Consider the following 16,631-nt stretch of genomic DNA (forward strand, 5'->3'; position numbering starts at 1 on the left):
GAGAAGTCAGTCTCCTCTGCACGTGTAAATGACAGTGCAATTCCTTATGGGCTGGCAGTACTCTGATCTTGCATCGTTCCACCAAAATGGATTTCAGTCTTTGGCCGTGAAAAAGAACCCAACCAAAACAGCACGAGTAATCCTATGAGGAGATGCAATAGACAGTGGAACTTCCAGATGAATCAAACCCAGAACTGGCACGCTGTGGCAGCTGCATACTGCACAGTGACTTTTCCCCAAATTCAGTGTAAGGTTTTCTACTAGCCTGTGACTTGGAACACTGTATTTGACTGGGGCTACAGTGTTGGGATAATTTGGAGGGAAAGATAACATATTTCCATGTGTGCTAACTGAAGAGATCACCTTCTCTGCAACCCGGGGGGTCTTCTTGGCTCTGACAGCCTTTTCCCCTGGGCAGGGCAGGGAGAGGCTGTACGTGTGGGTCAGGAGCTCTGCCCTCCTCCTGCAGGGCAGCCCTTGGGATGCATGGCAGGAGGATTTATCCCTGACCCTGGAGCTGTGTCTGGGCTGGTCAGCAGCCAGGGAACTGGACGGATCTAAGGACTGTAGGTCCACATTCATTTGTATTGGACCTGTGTATGACCTATCAAAATTCCCTTTGAATCAAACCCCATGACGAGGTGCTTATGTCAGTTCAGAGTTTTACCCTTTTGAACAAAGTCTGTGCTAGTTTGGCATTTTACATCGCGTGGCTCTTGCGTTTTTGATGCAGTTGTAGACATTCTGAAACCCGTGTTGTTTTTCTGTGGAGCTGTGGCTTTTGTTACTTCCTCCCCCCGCCCCCGATTCCTTTGGGTTTATGTTTTCCGTGCTGCAATTCCAAAGTGTGCTACAGAGACCTGGACACTACATCGAAAAGTAAGTGTTGTGTGTTTGTATTTCTAAATAAACATAGCAAAATGCTGTAATCATGGACTATCAAGTAGCAAGTACTTCATTATTTATATTCGGTGGTCTTCATCCATACCAAGAGGAAGAAAGTGAGCACGACTGGACTGCTGTGACCATGACTTTTAGAACACTTTTAGACTATTGTAATATGCTTAAAATCAGCCAAAGGAAAAGGAAACAGCTTTTATTATGGATTGCTAGTTGTTATCATCTTGGACAGAAGGAGCAGTGTTAGGGAAAAGGTGTAAAAATACATGTATCCTTAAATGTTAATATAATTTCTTGGGAAAAATAATTTTTAGAAGGCAAACGTCTATATTTTCTTACGTTTCCATAAAACATGGTCAGTGTTGGATTTTCTCCATACCACAGTAGTGTGAGGTGCTCTCTAGAAGCAGAGGCGCTTCTGGAAGCGCTGTCATGTAAGTTCCTTTGGGGTTTGAGTGCTCTTCTCCTTTTGCTTGGTGCAGGCGGCGGTTTCAGTTTTGGTGAAGTTTACACTTGGATGAGTTTAACAGATAATTGTGCAGTAAAAACTGAAGTACTGAAGTAACATAGGATACCTCTTGTCTGCGGGCAAATTAGATCTCAGACCATGGATTCTGTTTCCGAGAGAGAAAAATCTAAGATGTATTTCCTGCGTTCTTCTTTTTGTTAATAAAACACGTGAGTGTTTTACATACAACATTTCTCCAGTCTATTCTGTTACACTGGGTTGTTTTTTTTTACATGGGGAAATTTTGGCTGTTTCCCTTTTTGATAGTTTTGGGATGTTCTATATACGCAGAAGTGTGTCATGAAACTAAGGAGTCACAATTCTGTATTTAAAAATGAAACGACCATGGGTTGACTTAAAATCAAACTAACTTTTGCTTATCAGGGTGAAGAATACTTTATTGCAGGAGTTATTTCAAGACAACCTAATTTAAAATAATCAAACTGTTATGCTTCAGCTTGCTTACTCTTTGTTATTTTAAGCCATTTGTATATAAAATGTATTGTGTGGCCTGTAAATAAAGTACATGAAAACTCAAAGCCTTTCATTGTTTTCCCTCTCCGGTTGTCAAAGCAGTGTTTCAGAAGCAGGTTGGGTTCAACTGTGGTGTTTTTTTAGCATCCAAATGAATATAATTTTTGGTATGTTAAAATTCTGTGAGTTACTAACAAGTTATTTACAGCACCTGTACTACTGCTGAGGAGAACTGCAGAGACCGGTGATCCCAGTGCTTGTTGCTGGAGTTGTGTCTAATGCGACATTTTTAGTATGTGCTGTCCAAGCAGAGGTGCAGTTAATGTTCCCCACTGCTGTCCCTTCAGAAAGGATGGGGTGTGCATTAGAAGCAACAGGAACTCAAACCTGAAGAGCCGAGTGTTCTCAGTGTCGTTCTACGCATGTACACTGCTGGTGACGTGTGGTAAATGGAGTGTGGCTCCAGCAACTGCGCCTTGAATGCCTGAGGCTTCTCTCTTTTTTTCCTGCTGTATCAGCTCATCTAATGAAAACATTCTCATCTGTCAGTAAATGCTATGCTTCCATCCAAAAGTAGGCACTCGCTGTATCTTTGCTGCTCTTACAGCCCAGGTTGGACAGACTGCTGCTGTCATCGCTTCGGTAACTTGTCATTGATACAGCCAGAAGGTGGGTGGTGATGCTGCAATAGGAAGTTGCAGGGCCCAGCAGCAGTTATGTGGGTGTCATTTGGCATTAGGCTGGTGAAATGCGTAGCCGTAGCCCAAAGCATCCTGCTTTGGAGAGAAAACTTTGGCAGAAGCCACAATTAAAGCCTGGTTTTTACTTCTGGTGACCAGGCTGTATGAGGTATGACTTGCACGCAGCAGATCAGGCAGAATCATGAAACAATGTCTAGTTGTCTGCCCTGTTTCTCATGAAAGCTGCTATTGCAACTAGCAGTGTGCCAAAGTTGGCTCTGGTTTATGTTGGAGTATGAACCTGTCATGGTCTGAGAATGATGCTGTCCCTCCATCATTCAGCTGTTAGTGCCATATGGCGGGCAAGCTGTGCAGAAAGGTACCAGTAATAACTCCACTGGGATCTGCATGTGAATCAACATCCTCAGCAGCAAATAGAATAGCATCAAGTGAAAGAGGAGAGATGCAAATAACTGCAGAACAACAGCCTGTATCAACACAAAGCAAGGAATGTGTTTGTGTTGTCAGTGGCAAGAGAGAAAACAAACCATCTCGTGTCACAGGCATGAATTATTGCCTGTTAGCTCTGTCAGAACTATGCAATTCTGCAGAAACTCCTCTTAAATTAGCTGAACTGGGATTAGGCGGTTCCTATTTTTAAGGAATGCCTGTAAGCCCTGACAGGCTGAAGGGGACGAAGGGGATTGCAGCTACCAAACTCCCCCATCACACAAGAAAATGCAAGCTGGAGCTCTTGGCAGCGACAACAAACAAGGGGAGAGCGAGCTCTGTCTGACAAACAAAAGGGGAACTGTTTCTTTTCCTAGTCAACTGCATTCACTTCCACGGAGCTTGAGGGGTTTGCTTTTAGAACCACTTGCTCATTAAGGCTGCTTATTTGGGGCTTTTTTTAGTGCCTGTGGAGAAAACTCACAGTCAGTGTGATTTAACTCAGGAGGAACCTTGAGTCTGAGCCTGCAGGAAGGTTTGCTTTCTCTTCAGCTATAGCAGCCCTTGCTGATAGGCAACACTCGGGTCGCTTTTCACAGCACGGCTCTGATTCTGCTTCAGCAATTCCTCTGCGGGGTACTTTAGACCTACAATTGATACAGCAAATTCTTATAGCGTGATGAATGCATCTTTAATAGGGTCTCCTTGCAAAGAGGCTTTGTGGAGATTATTGTTTTCAGTCTTGGAAAATACAGTGTGGAATAGACGTAAGTGGGTAGAAAAGGGAACACTTTGAGTGGAAGCTTTACAGAAACCAGCCTGGGAGCTTCTGGCAGTGTGCTGCCCCTAACGTAACCTGGGGGGATTAATTGGTTTCTGTGGTTGGTGTATGACTTGTGCAGATGTGTGTCTCTGCTATACTCGCTCCTACATGCTAAGGTAAGGTCGTAGTTGCTAGAGGATGTGGTTGGAAGTGAGCATTTAATGCACAGGTCTAGCACAAGTAGGTGCCTTTTTAATTTCCTCCTGCCAGTTCTTTCCAGGCCTGTTTTACAAACAGATGAAACATGTCGGCAGGTTCTGACATGGGGGAAAGCCACTATTTCTCTGGCTTTTCAGGTGTATTCTTGGGTTTGCACAGGTGCCAGTGGTAGGGAAGTACTGCTGTTTGCTTGTCCTCCTGCAGAGGCCTCTCTGAGCATCAGTACCACAAAAGCCAGTGCTGGTTTTCCTCTTTGCTCTGTGTCCAGGTTACACTGAGCAGGGAATGGGCTGTACAAGGAATTGGACAGGAGCCTGATTTAGGAGGGCATTTTCCCTGAACAAGAGAGAGCTCATTAGTTACGTGACCAGCAAGACTGCTTTTACCTTCATTCTCCTTTGCAGCTGACCCCGTGGCAGAAAATAGGTGGAAGGTGCAGAAGAAGAGCAGGCTGTCCCCTGCCTTCCTGCAGGTGAGTCCCGTCACCTTCATCCCACAAATACTCCTGAAAACTCGTGTCATTGCTGGGCTGGAGTCCATGCCCTCCAGACCAGGAAAGCACTGGGCTATCTTGCCCATATGGGCTTTGGCTGCCCCATCCCTGGCAGTGTTCAAGGCCAGGCTGGACACAGGGGCTTGGAGCAACCTGCTCTAGTGGAAGGGGTCCCTGCCTGTGGCAGGGGGTTGGAGCTGGATGAGCTTTAAGGTCCCTTCCAACCCAAACCAGTCTGGGATTCTATCTGACACTGCAGGCACCTTCCTGCTTTCTACCCTGCTCCTGCAGAACAAAGATTAATTGTGACCATTTATTTTAATACCTTTTTTCTTTTTTTTTGGGGGGGTGAGAATTATTCATTGTGGGGGGAAACAACAGACTTAAGATCTACAGAAAACATGGGAAAGGAACAGAAATCCTTTAATGATGTATATGAGAAGCTGGGTAGTAAATAATAGTAACTTATCTGCAGATGGTCTGGTGATTCCACATCAGGAAAGTATTACTCTAAACCTGGCAGACTTTATTAGAAGCTGTGTACATTTTTCTCCCCAGATTGCTTCTTGTTATGGATTGCAGATCCTGCTCTGAGACTTCCAAGCAAGCACATACAATTATTCAAGACAATGAAAAAAGACATGCAGGTAGTAGTAATAACTTTTATTTGCAAACTGTACTTGCAATTACAATATTGCCTTTTGGGAACAATCTCAAAGAATACAAGAAATCCAACAGAATTTTACAGACCTGTTCTATCAGAAATTCAACCCTCTTTCAGCTTCTAGCATCGGATAAATCGGAGATGGCCACCTCTTTCAACTGATCTCCTGGGAGGCTCCAGTTTGGGTTTGGGTTTTTGTTTGTTGTCCAGTGTTTTAGGACTTTTCTTCCCTTTTTTTTTAAGAACAACATTTAAATCTTAACTGTAAGAACACAAATTCTTTACTGACGTTCAGGGAAACCTCCTGCGTGCTTTATGGAAGCGCCTGCCATTTGTTGCTCCCTTGAAGCCTCTCGACACTTCTTTTTCATTTCCCAACTCCTGTATTAAGGTTTCAGCATTACAGACCTTTTGTATTCTAAAAACTGTTACCTTATGCCCTTCGCTATGGGAAGCAGTAAATCAAAGCATCACTTGGCATCTGAAATCCAGAGCTTCCTGGGTTTACTTAAAATGCAGATATATGGCTAGGTACAGCGTGATGAAAATAAGGTGCTCTTGACTTTGCAGAAAGGATAAATGCGAAATGCAGAAAGGATGTGCTACTACAAAGTCTGTGACAGAAAATTCATTTTAACCATGTCTCTTATTGAATATGCTTAGAGTATGGGTGCACACGTATGCAAGCTACATGAAATCGTAGTTTCATACAGTTCATTTAAACGTGGATTCCTATGCCTGGGATTTATATGTAAAATCAAAAAGGAGCAGTACCTTGTCACAGTAGGTAGTTCATAGGCTGGTAAGTAAATCAATGATTCTTTTGATTTACTTTTTGAAGCAACATTTGTTTAAAAGCATCTGTTACTCTCTTTGAAGTGATGCATGAAAAGAAATATTTGCTTGAGAAAATGTCAATATATTAAAGAAAAAGTAATTTTCACTGGATTCTTCAGGTGAAACTGGTGTGATGACCTAAACTGTCTTTTTTTTTCTTTTTTTTTCCTTGAATATGTATTTCCTTCAAGTTCTAAAAATAACTAATTACTTGTGATACAGTCCTGACAGGAGGCATCCGCCTGTCTTGGTTAAAATATGTTTGTCTGTTTCATCCGTGTGACATGGTTGTGGTGGCAGGAGCAGGAGAATACACAGCATCCAATAGAATTAAATATGGTCACTGCAGTCCCTAACAAGTAAGAAAGTTGATGGCTTAAATATCATTTAAATGATGTCATCAGTTGCCTCTATAAGATTGGGAGGAAAAATGGTGACATTGACTAAAGTTTCTAAGTGAGAACAGAAGAGACTGCAGTGACAGGGAAGGGTCAGGATTTCATAAGCAGAATAGAAAGAACATGAAGCGCAGATGCTTCACTGACACTCAATTTGAGGGAATCTATTTCTACTTGTGCTTTAAGTGCCACCAATATTCAAAACAGCTTCTGCTGCAGGAAAAGGGGATGACTGACCAAGTTTCTACACAATGCAGGGACAACAATCTGACAAGACAAAATCAACACGAACGACATACAAGCATATGTTTTGCTGTGCAGAGGCTGCTTAGTAGGACGCTGGCTTGACCTCTTCCAACAGAGTACCACTCAGCTGAATGATGCTTTGACAAGCTGTGTAACTCCGTTGGAGGATTTCACAGGACAGGAGAGAGAACACATCAACAGCAGCGTTATTAAATTCAGAAGCACATAAACAGACCCAACAAATTGGATTAGATTTTGTACTGGTAGGGATTTTTGGTAAAGTGGGTGCTCCAAAGCGTACCAGGGAAGGTGACAGCTCCTACTGTTCTTCAAGAGCAGTTCTAAAACTGTTCCTAAGTGGGAAGGAGAAAGCTGCTCAAGGTGACATTGAAGGCTCTCCAGTTAGCCAGAAAAAGCAGGAAATCAGGTTTGTAACACTTGTATTACACACCCTGTGTTTTGCGAAACATCATCTACATCATGCAATATATTACATAGTGTTGGAATCTTAAATGCAGCATTTCCACAGCTTGACCATTACTAGCAATGCATCAGCATTTTTAGGCCTGATTTTTTGGTAGCTTTTTAAGAATAAGGTGGATGAAAAGCCTCATAATTATTATGGTGAGAGCTTTATGCTCTAGAACGACACTATGCTCCTGTCCAAATGAATCCCCAACCAAAAAAACCTGAAACCTCAACTATGGGACTGAATTTGTGGATTACTGAAGCACAGAAAGTTTATTACAATACATTTTAAGTACTGTCATGTTTTGTTTTATGATTCCTTAATCTGAAAAGCTGAACCTCATAAGACAAGAGAGCAGGTGCTTCACCAGCTCAGGTGACTAGAGATGGTTTACTCTGTGCTAATTGCTTGACAATCTCCCACTGGAAAGGGCTACACGTTTGATTACAGCATAAATCATTTCCATGTGCAGTGAAATTCAATAGTACAAGTATCCCTCTCTGTTTCTTAGGAGACTGTGACCTCCACTGCTGTAGTGTTGCGCATGAAAACTTTGACTATTACCTTAGTTTGAAATTGTTCCTGCTGTCATTGCAGATTTTGGGTCAGATGAAGGATGAAAACCAAACCCCCTGTTAACTTCAGCAGGGATTTCCATTTAATTCTCCAGTGACAGAACAGAATTTTGTTGTTGGTTTTTGGTTTGGTTTTTTTTTGACACTACTACCTTCCATTAAAAAGAATTAGATCTAATTTGGCATACTTATTTTTGCCACAGAAGGCTTGAAATGCTGCTCTCGTTGAGAGCTGTGAGCTGTACAAATAAGGGGATTATTAAAGAATTCATGGAGATTCTCACTTATTCCAAGTCCTCACATTCTAATGACATACGAAGCGGAAAGAAAAACAACCAGCTTTTGGCTGTTTACTTGAAATATAAAGTACATAAAGCCTTGTGGATGTATTTATTAATGGATTAGGATCTACTATTTTGAAGCTATAGGAAGATGAAATGGTAGAGATGTGGTTAACAGTTCTGTCACCTGCTTACTGAGGTGGTCTAATAGCAGAGAGCTATTGGGCTACTACCAATTGTACATTCACAAAGTATGGATGGTAACTATTTCTTCCTCACCTCACAGCAGTATGACAGGCTACAGGAGTCAAGATACAAAACATGCAGCAATTATTCTGAGAGGAAAACACACCGTGTCGGAAAAATGCAACCAGATGCAACAGATACCCTGAGAACAGGGATTTAAAGGTTCTTTGTGCAAGGTTTCTACATACTTGGAACTTGATTTTAGAAGCTGTTCTAAGTTCAGGAACACTGTTGGTAGTGGAAGCTGTCTTCAGTTTCAACAAAGACACAATCTGGCAGTTCATTCATTTGAAAACAGTTATCAGAGTTTCTCAACCTGTTGTCCCCAATGCACACACTGCTTTCTTAACATCTGGAAATGAATAAGCAAATAAATAAGTAATTTAACTGCCGTGGTAACCAGGAGGCTATTAAAATTTACAGACAAGGGGAAATAAATAGCCTTAGATAAGTGGAATGGCAGGTAATCAATAGATGGACCCGTTGGTGCCTTCTTACAGTTACCAACCCAAGTCATACGCTTGGACCATTTCCAGATGTTAATTCTCCCTTTCATCCTTCTGACTATCACTGAGATTTTCAAATCCAATTTTGTGTTAGCTTAAAGAAAAAATATTGATGATCTCTACAGTTACGCAGAGATGTTAAGACCTCACAGACAGGTGGTGAAGAAGCTTACTCTCTTTTGCAAACTCCAGTGTAGGAATACTAACATGTTAATTCCCAGCATCTGTTAAGGGAATACAGCTCAAAACCTAATTTTACATTAACCTAAAAATCTTCATTAAGCCACAGGAGGTAGTGGTTTGATTTTTGAAATGCCGTGCTACTACTTACAATGCAATTACTGTTGATACTACTCCCCAGTTGGCAATCAGTGATTTTCCAGGCTTATGTTTGCTCTGTTATTTGTGGTTTATGCTGTGTAGTCATCCACAGAAGTTGTCAATTAGCTTGATTCCTCTTCCCTTTTTTCAGCTTAGCTTGTGTGATGCTTGAAATTTTGATGGGATGATTTGGGATGGGATGATTTGCATCAGAGTGAAAGAGGTTTTGCTCTTCCATTTATTAGTATTTATACTAACAGTGGCATCATTTTCAGCAGTTTGAACTCTCAGGAATTTCCTCATGCAAACTACAAAGATTTAAACCCAAAGCAAACACTTTGCTGACTCTACACCAACAGCTTTGAACTATCTTGACTATGCAGCAATTAGACTGTGGCAGAATACATATGGGTACCAGGAGGTTTCAGTGTATTTTAATACAGCATGAAGCAGCACGGGCACTGCTGCCCACAAAAGCAGGGTAGTACATGCAGATTTTTGGTGCAGCCCGTTTAAAAATAATTGTGTCATAAAATAACACAATTAAAATACTTGTGTATATAAATAAAAGTTTCAGCTTGATGTGATCTCTAATTCTTTGCCTCCTAAAATGCTGTTGCTAATAAATAAATGGAAGAACAATTTAAATTCTCTAATCCTTCAACCCAGTAACCTACTGGCTCACCACAGGCATAAGCTCTTTCAAGCAAGAAAGGAAGGAGCCTCAGATTCTTTTGATGTATTCTACGCAACTGCCATCACTACCTGAATTAAGATTGATATTTGAATGAAATTAAACTTGTTTTCTGTCTTTCGTAAGGAAAAAAGAAAGTATAAATTTAATAAATCCTCCACCAATCTATTGCTGTTACCTGGAAAAAAAAATATGCAGAAGTAAGAAATCTGTGGAATTAATATTTGAAAATTATTTCCCATGTAGAACTTGAAGATGTAATTTTTTTTACTGCCAAAAAATATTGTCATCCTAAATCAAAATGCAAGATTTCTTTACTCTGAAAGTTTCAGAAATACATGCTCATCTAGTGTCAAAAGCTTTGCACATCCTGTGAATAGCACAGCCTACAGTTCTGTTCAATTGAGTATGTCCAATATTCTATGTAAACCAGACTTCTCACTTTTGTCAGAGAACAGGTCAAATGATGGTTTGGGGGCTTTGACCGAAGTTCATGTCACAGGAAGCCCTGAATTTATTAGTAACAAGTCAATGCTTTTCCAGAAGAAAAATAAGAAGAAGCCGGGTCCCGCAGTTTGTGAGGCTGCCTGAGAATTCTTCTTCCACAGCTAAGGTAATTATTGATCAATAATGTTATCTCTTTTCTTAGGGAGTGGGATGGTGTTTTTTCAGCTCTTTGTTATAAACCCCTTCTATCTCCAATCTGGAAATGGGCTGATACAGGTTATGCTGAGTTGTAATGATGTCCCTAGTCACATAGCCCATCTTGCGTTCTGCACAGTTTCTAGCTTGGCATCTCAACTGCTTTATCTTTTTGTTTCATTTTTGTCCTAATTTTAATAGCGCAGTGTCAGCAGTATTGAAAATGTCACTCTGATAATGTATGGTATGACCCCTTTTAGCCACAGAAGCTACAAATGCTTACAGTCAGAGTCCAGAGAAGGAATGTTCAACAGCCTCAGATCAGCAAACAAAAGGCAGTGGAATTCACCTGCGAATTTACTGCAGAAGCAGAGACTGCAACAATTTCAGGAGTTAAACTACAACATATAACTTGTAACGCTGGTAAAATTTTAAATCCAGGATGTGCAGGAAGAACCACTGATACAGTTTAAAATGCTGCAACCCCCAGAAAGCTGGTGAAACAGAACGGGCAACTATTTGGCTCAAAACCACCTCCTGCACCTGGAATGGCAAGAATCAAGGGGCAACCTCTAGTAGAGGAAGGGTAATGTGATGGCCCTGTTCTGGCATTGAGCATCTGCCCAATTGTTTTAGCCCAGTAGTCAAAGGTTTCCTGGTGTCTTCAAGGAAGTAGTGAGGATGAGCTAAATCTCTTTTAGCCAAATCTAAAATGCTTTAAAGGGAAGGCCCAGATTTGGGGTCTAACACTCAAGGGCTAGTAATTTTTTAAAGGTGAATTCAGAAATTCAGGTTGAGAAAGTGTTCTTGAACTCTAAGTCAGCAAAGCACGTACTTCAGTGAACGTGGCAGAGAATGACCCAATGTGGTTTGTGCCTGGTGAGGTATGCAGATGGAAAGTTACCCAAGGCAAAAAATTTGACTGTGAACACATGATTGAACGCTAGAACTACAGCGCTGGGGGGTTGGAACCAGATAATCTTTAAGGTCCCTTTCAACCCCAACCACTGTACGCTTAGCACAACTTGGTGCTTTCTTTCCTTTCTTGTGGTGTGAGAAGTTGCCCGAGCCATCTCAAGCGATAAAGAAGTTTATCTATGTCAATTGGTACACAAGCCTCTGAAAGCCTGAGACATAAAAATCACTGTGTGTTTCTTTACCAGTTAGCATGGGCGATCCTCCCTTTTCTGCCCCAGTTCAAGGAAGATGGGAGGAAGGCAAGTACCAAGATTTGGGCAAGGGAGAATCAAGACTTCACGGTTGAGAATTTAGGAAAATGTTGTAAGCCCAAGTTTTAATTCATTGCAAGACAGTCTTGGCTCATGTATAAAAAGCACATGTATGGATTTGAATTTAGCAGTTGCTAAACAGAGCAATTTATTGCAGAATTGATAAAATGCACTGACAGACAAATGGGTGATACAATTTTCAAAGTGTAATGTTAGATACCTAATGTATCTTGGTTGCCTGACTAAATCCTGACATCAGTGAGATTACTCAGAAGCATAAATTGATAGCCGAGCAGACTATAAAAACTTCTCTCTAGAAGGGAGCTGAATAGCTACTTTTAGACTTTCCATATAATGCATGTTTCAAATGCTCCCCCTCAGATGTCTAATGAACACTTTTATAGAAAGTGAAGAGCACATAAAGGTATTCTGAACAGGACAAAAGAAAAACAACCTGACTGCAAGTGGTTACCCATTCTGTTGACCAGAAGCGTTTCCCCTACAAACTGTTCCCAGTTTTGACATTAGAAAAACGCTGCATCTCAATGCCTCATTGCTAATTCAAAGGAGAAGTAGCTTGATAAGAGTTAAAAATCATGTTTTAATTGAAATTTTAACATTCTAAATTGTTTTGCAATAGCAATGTAAAATAGTGCATACAAAGTGCCAGAGAAAAATGAGTATTTCATATTACAAAGTCACACAAAACCCCAAACCTGAACATCTTTGAAGTATTACAGTACACAACTTGAGGTAACTCCCCACCTGGTGTGTTGCAATGGTACACAGAATTGTACTCAGCTGATGTAAGTTATCTTTCTGGGATATGAGCACAACATAGTAGCAATATAGTTCATTGTTAACCACAGTAGCAAACAGCAATAAATGAAACTGCATTTTTACTAGGAGAGTCGCTAGTTTTACAGCTCCTTTACAACAACTGAATGGAAAGTCAGACAGACTTGACAGACCAACTCAATGCAAACAAAACAATGGAAAAGTACATCAATCCAAACTTTGGGAAAAGGAGCTAAATGACTTACCTTAAAATCTGTTGAAGAAAAAATAATGCCCATACTCTTAGTGTGTTTGTTACAGAAGAATCCCTTTGTTAACAAGACACAAGCACTATTTTGTTTCACGGGTTCATGAAGAAAGGATGTGTTTGTGCTGCACTTTTTACCACTAAATGCTATTTCCAGAGCCATACTGTTACTATGAAGTGGCTTCATTAACAAATGAGGAAGTGGTATCTCCATTAAAAACATGTGGGGAAAAAGAACGTTTGCCATATGGGGAAAAAAGGAGAAAAATCGGTGAGGAAGTACGTGCTTAAGCTTCCTGGATATCATAGCAAAAAAGGCAAAGCTTAAATTGGCTTTAAGTATATTATATTTATAATACTAAACATGTGTTCATACATCTCACAGGTATTCAACAGTGACATTTTGAAGTTTTACTGTAATTGCAGAATTTCTCCTAGAAGCCAGAAAGGTGAATCATTTTAAGTTTTTGGTGCAGTATGATGAGGTTAGTAAGTTTATTACATCTGCATTTTAATTCCTTGCTGATTCTTCACCAAATTACTGTGGTCTTTAGCAGTATGATGTGCTTATAATTGTTGGATCATATCCTGAAGTGCACTGGAGCAGCAGCTTAAACAGATGGCATTGTGGAAGGCCTGTAGTGATTAAACAACGCTTCAAGATTATTTCCTCAGTTCACTTTCTGGAACATTTACCTTCGTTGATGTCTGACACCCAGTTCCAGGAGTTAACAGTTACTACCAGAGGAGGTGGCTTTGATCCCTGGGTCAACTGTAAAGCCACAGTGGAAAAATGCATCTTTGCAATGTGCAAGGACAGCTAATACTGGCTACTGTATAAGCAGTCTCACCTCTAACAGTCCCTCTATCTGACATGAACCCTTTTCCTTTCCTTTCTCCCTTCCAAATTGAGTTTCTTCTCGTGTCTAACTGGGAACATGTCATAGCTTTAGTCTCTTTCATAAAATTGTATCTGTTTCTCCAATACCACCAAACACTGCAAAAAGTAAACGGAACTGAATTCCAAATGAAATAGTAACAGAAAAGGTGACTCCATTAAGCACCCTGTAACTTTTTTGTGAGCTTCACAGTGCCTGACATAAAAAGTAAAGAGAACGTCATACTTTGCTTTTTCACAATGAGATTAATTGATTTATAAAGACTGCAACTTGCCAAGTCATCTCAGTTTTGCTGGTATGCATTACAGATAATGATACTGACAGCTGCCATTTAAGGCACAGTTTTGTTTCTGGGATGAAGATTTAACCATTCTTGACATTGAGCAGGCCTTACTTCCTCAGTTCTTTGAGCAGCCCTTTTGGATGTAATACTAAAACAGTACGGTCAATTGAGGGAAGACACAGGTGATAAACTTTAGATAAGAATTGAGGGAAGACGCAAGTGACAAAGTGCAAGAGACTCAGCTAAGACATTTCAGCATGTTAACCCCTTCCGCTCTGAAGTTGTTCCTGAAGGCAGTATTAACCCAAGACATTTTATGCTCAAACGGGTAAAGAAATATATAGGACTATTCAACCTCAGCAAAAGACAAGTTAATCACTCGAATGTGATTCCCTGTGCTTTTCTACCTAACCATGCTTCAGGACTACAAAAATACTTCCTGTGAACTGTGTAAGATGCTTAAAACAAAACATGTTTTGAAAACTGAACTAATGCTTTATTTAACTAAGTTTTCACCCTCTACCTACTACTTAAAAGCCAAGATCAACAAATAATGGTTCCTTCAACAAAAACATAGATATCTACTGCAGGCTTAATGTGGCATGTTAAGAGCATGCCTGCAGCTGGAACTATTTCTTATTTATTCTAGATTACAATATTCACTAATGGATTTAGGAATGGATCTTCCTCACATAGACAAGCTCTATAAAAAAACCCTCGTTTTCCACTTTAGTATAAAAATATATCATGCATGCACACAAAACAAGAGTTCTCCAGGCAAAGATGCCTGCCATAGGTAAAAATAAAAGATAATTAAAAAAAAAAAAAGATAAATCTTGTAAAGGTTAAAAAAAAGATGCTATGCATGTACTATAGTCAGCTGTATAACACTGCCATTCCTTCTATGCTATTCTAACAGGTGGATCCAGAACATACATTTGCTTTTATCTTGATATTTGACATGCTCCTTAAATAGCCACTCAATAGACCTGTTAATATAATCCAGAAATGTCTAATCAAATAAGATTATTTTTCTTAGTACAAAAGCAAATTATTACAGAATTATGTTTATGACTCAACAAATTGAACTTTCCAAAGACAACACATTTGTTTCCTGAGATGGCTAAAAGTCATGTTTCAACTTCATGTTACACTATAATTAACAAAAAAATACTATGCAGAAAAACAGAGGTAAACTTCAGCATACAAGCACATTTACAGAAATCACCTAATTTCACTAGTACTATTTGTGTTCATGTGTACACCTTAACAAAAGTCCTAAAATAATCTTTATACATTACAAAACAAGGATTTACAAAACTTCCATTTTATTTCCAAGTTACTCATTCTAAAAATGTTGAAACATAAAAAAATACCATTTCCTAAAGGAGTTTACAATAAAAAGCTAACAATCTGGCATGGAAGAGAGGTAAATATATGGAAACCTGTTTTAACAGTCACAAATCAGTCGCTGGTGATTAAAGAACACTTTGTTCTTCAAAGATGGTAGGCACTTCCACATAACCAGAAATGTAAGTTTTCCTACCACTCCTTTTCCCTCCCATACATAAAAATATCCAATGCAATAAAAACCAAAAGTAGGATAAAAGGGTGGACGTGGGATCAAATAAAACCATTAAGGTCTTGATTATTGTTCATCTTGGGTAAGTGTAAAGATTTTGTCCCAAAGTTTTCCTGACAAGATGGAGTTATTTGGCCTTTAAAAGTGTTAGCTGAAATACCTCCCTTTTTTACCAGTATATGTTGTTTGCTCACTGCTGTATTGTTGGTTTATGTCTTTAACAGAAACTGGCTCTAGGCCAGCCCATGGGTCCTCAAGCATTGAAGGTCTGTAATAGTTTTCCACATCATTAGACACTCTTTTCTCTCTGCCATGCGCTGTACCAAATGGAGTAGATGTCCTGGGTGATCCCTTTGGAAGAAAACCATCAGGTAAAGAAACATTTAATAGACTAATTCAAACTAAAAGAAAAAAGTTTCCTTCTAATGTAGTAGAGCTTTGAAGCTGATTATTAATGATAATTACTACTCCTCATTTGCATCTTCCTCAGACAATAATAACTTTATTATGCTTTTAATTGAGTGATGATTTACCAGGATAAGAAAAAAAAAAAAACAAGTCTTCTCCAAAATACTTGTTTATGTCACTCTGGCACATGACTACAAAGAAGCTCCTTATGCTATTTTTCAGACACTGTTTATGTCAATGATATAACTCAAAAGCTGAGCAACAAAACAGGGAGTTAGAGGCTGAGGAAGAGTTGATAATGTCTACAAGAGCAGAAGTCAGATATCAAGTACTTAGAGACTTAACAAAGTATTTTATAATGCAATGACTCAAACCACCCTGTTTTAACCAAACTAGTGTTAGTGGGCAGTTTGAGAACAGATTACTTTATTTGATATACAACCTGGATGGTAATCAGTGACTAAACAGATGCTGCATAAAAAACCCCACGTTTTGCAGGGAGCTTCATCCATTGTTCTTTTCCACCTTCCTTTTTAGGGAAGATTCACTTCCCTAAAAAGTGAGGTTTTGTCTAAAGCTATATTTGTTCATTTGTTTTAACCAATATTGAACGACCTATACTACAGATACACAATAGTCTCCAAACGTGCCTGTTGCATTCTCTATGACTAGAGAACTCCTTGAGGCTGATTGTCAGCCTTAGACTTCATAAAGGAGGGTAAAAACACTAATTAAGGGCCCTACAGAATGCAGGTAAATAGATCCTATGAAACAACTTCTGGGCAAAATTGAGAAGTGGTGCCATATATGAAGGCTCTA

General features: G+C 39.7%; 1 protein-coding gene across 1 annotated transcript; it reads right to left on the reverse strand.

Moving 5' to 3' along the window:
• Window positions 1–15,133: 15,133 nt before the first annotated feature.
• On the reverse strand, window positions 15,134–15,755 carry MPLKIP (M-phase specific PLK1 interacting protein; the record flags this gene model as incomplete). Its single annotated transcript, XM_010012110.1, has 1 exon — window positions 15,134–15,755. A coding segment is annotated over one exon (204 nt), but the record flags the coding sequence as incomplete, so codon positions are not given.
• Window positions 15,756–16,631: the final 876 nt, after the last annotated feature.

Source organism: Nestor notabilis, unplaced genomic scaffold (assembly GCF_000696875.1).
Source record: "Nestor notabilis isolate BGI_N333 unplaced genomic scaffold, ASM69687v1 scaffold13143, whole genome shotgun sequence".
Taxonomy (NCBI): domain Eukaryota; kingdom Metazoa; phylum Chordata; class Aves; order Psittaciformes; family Psittacidae; genus Nestor; species Nestor notabilis.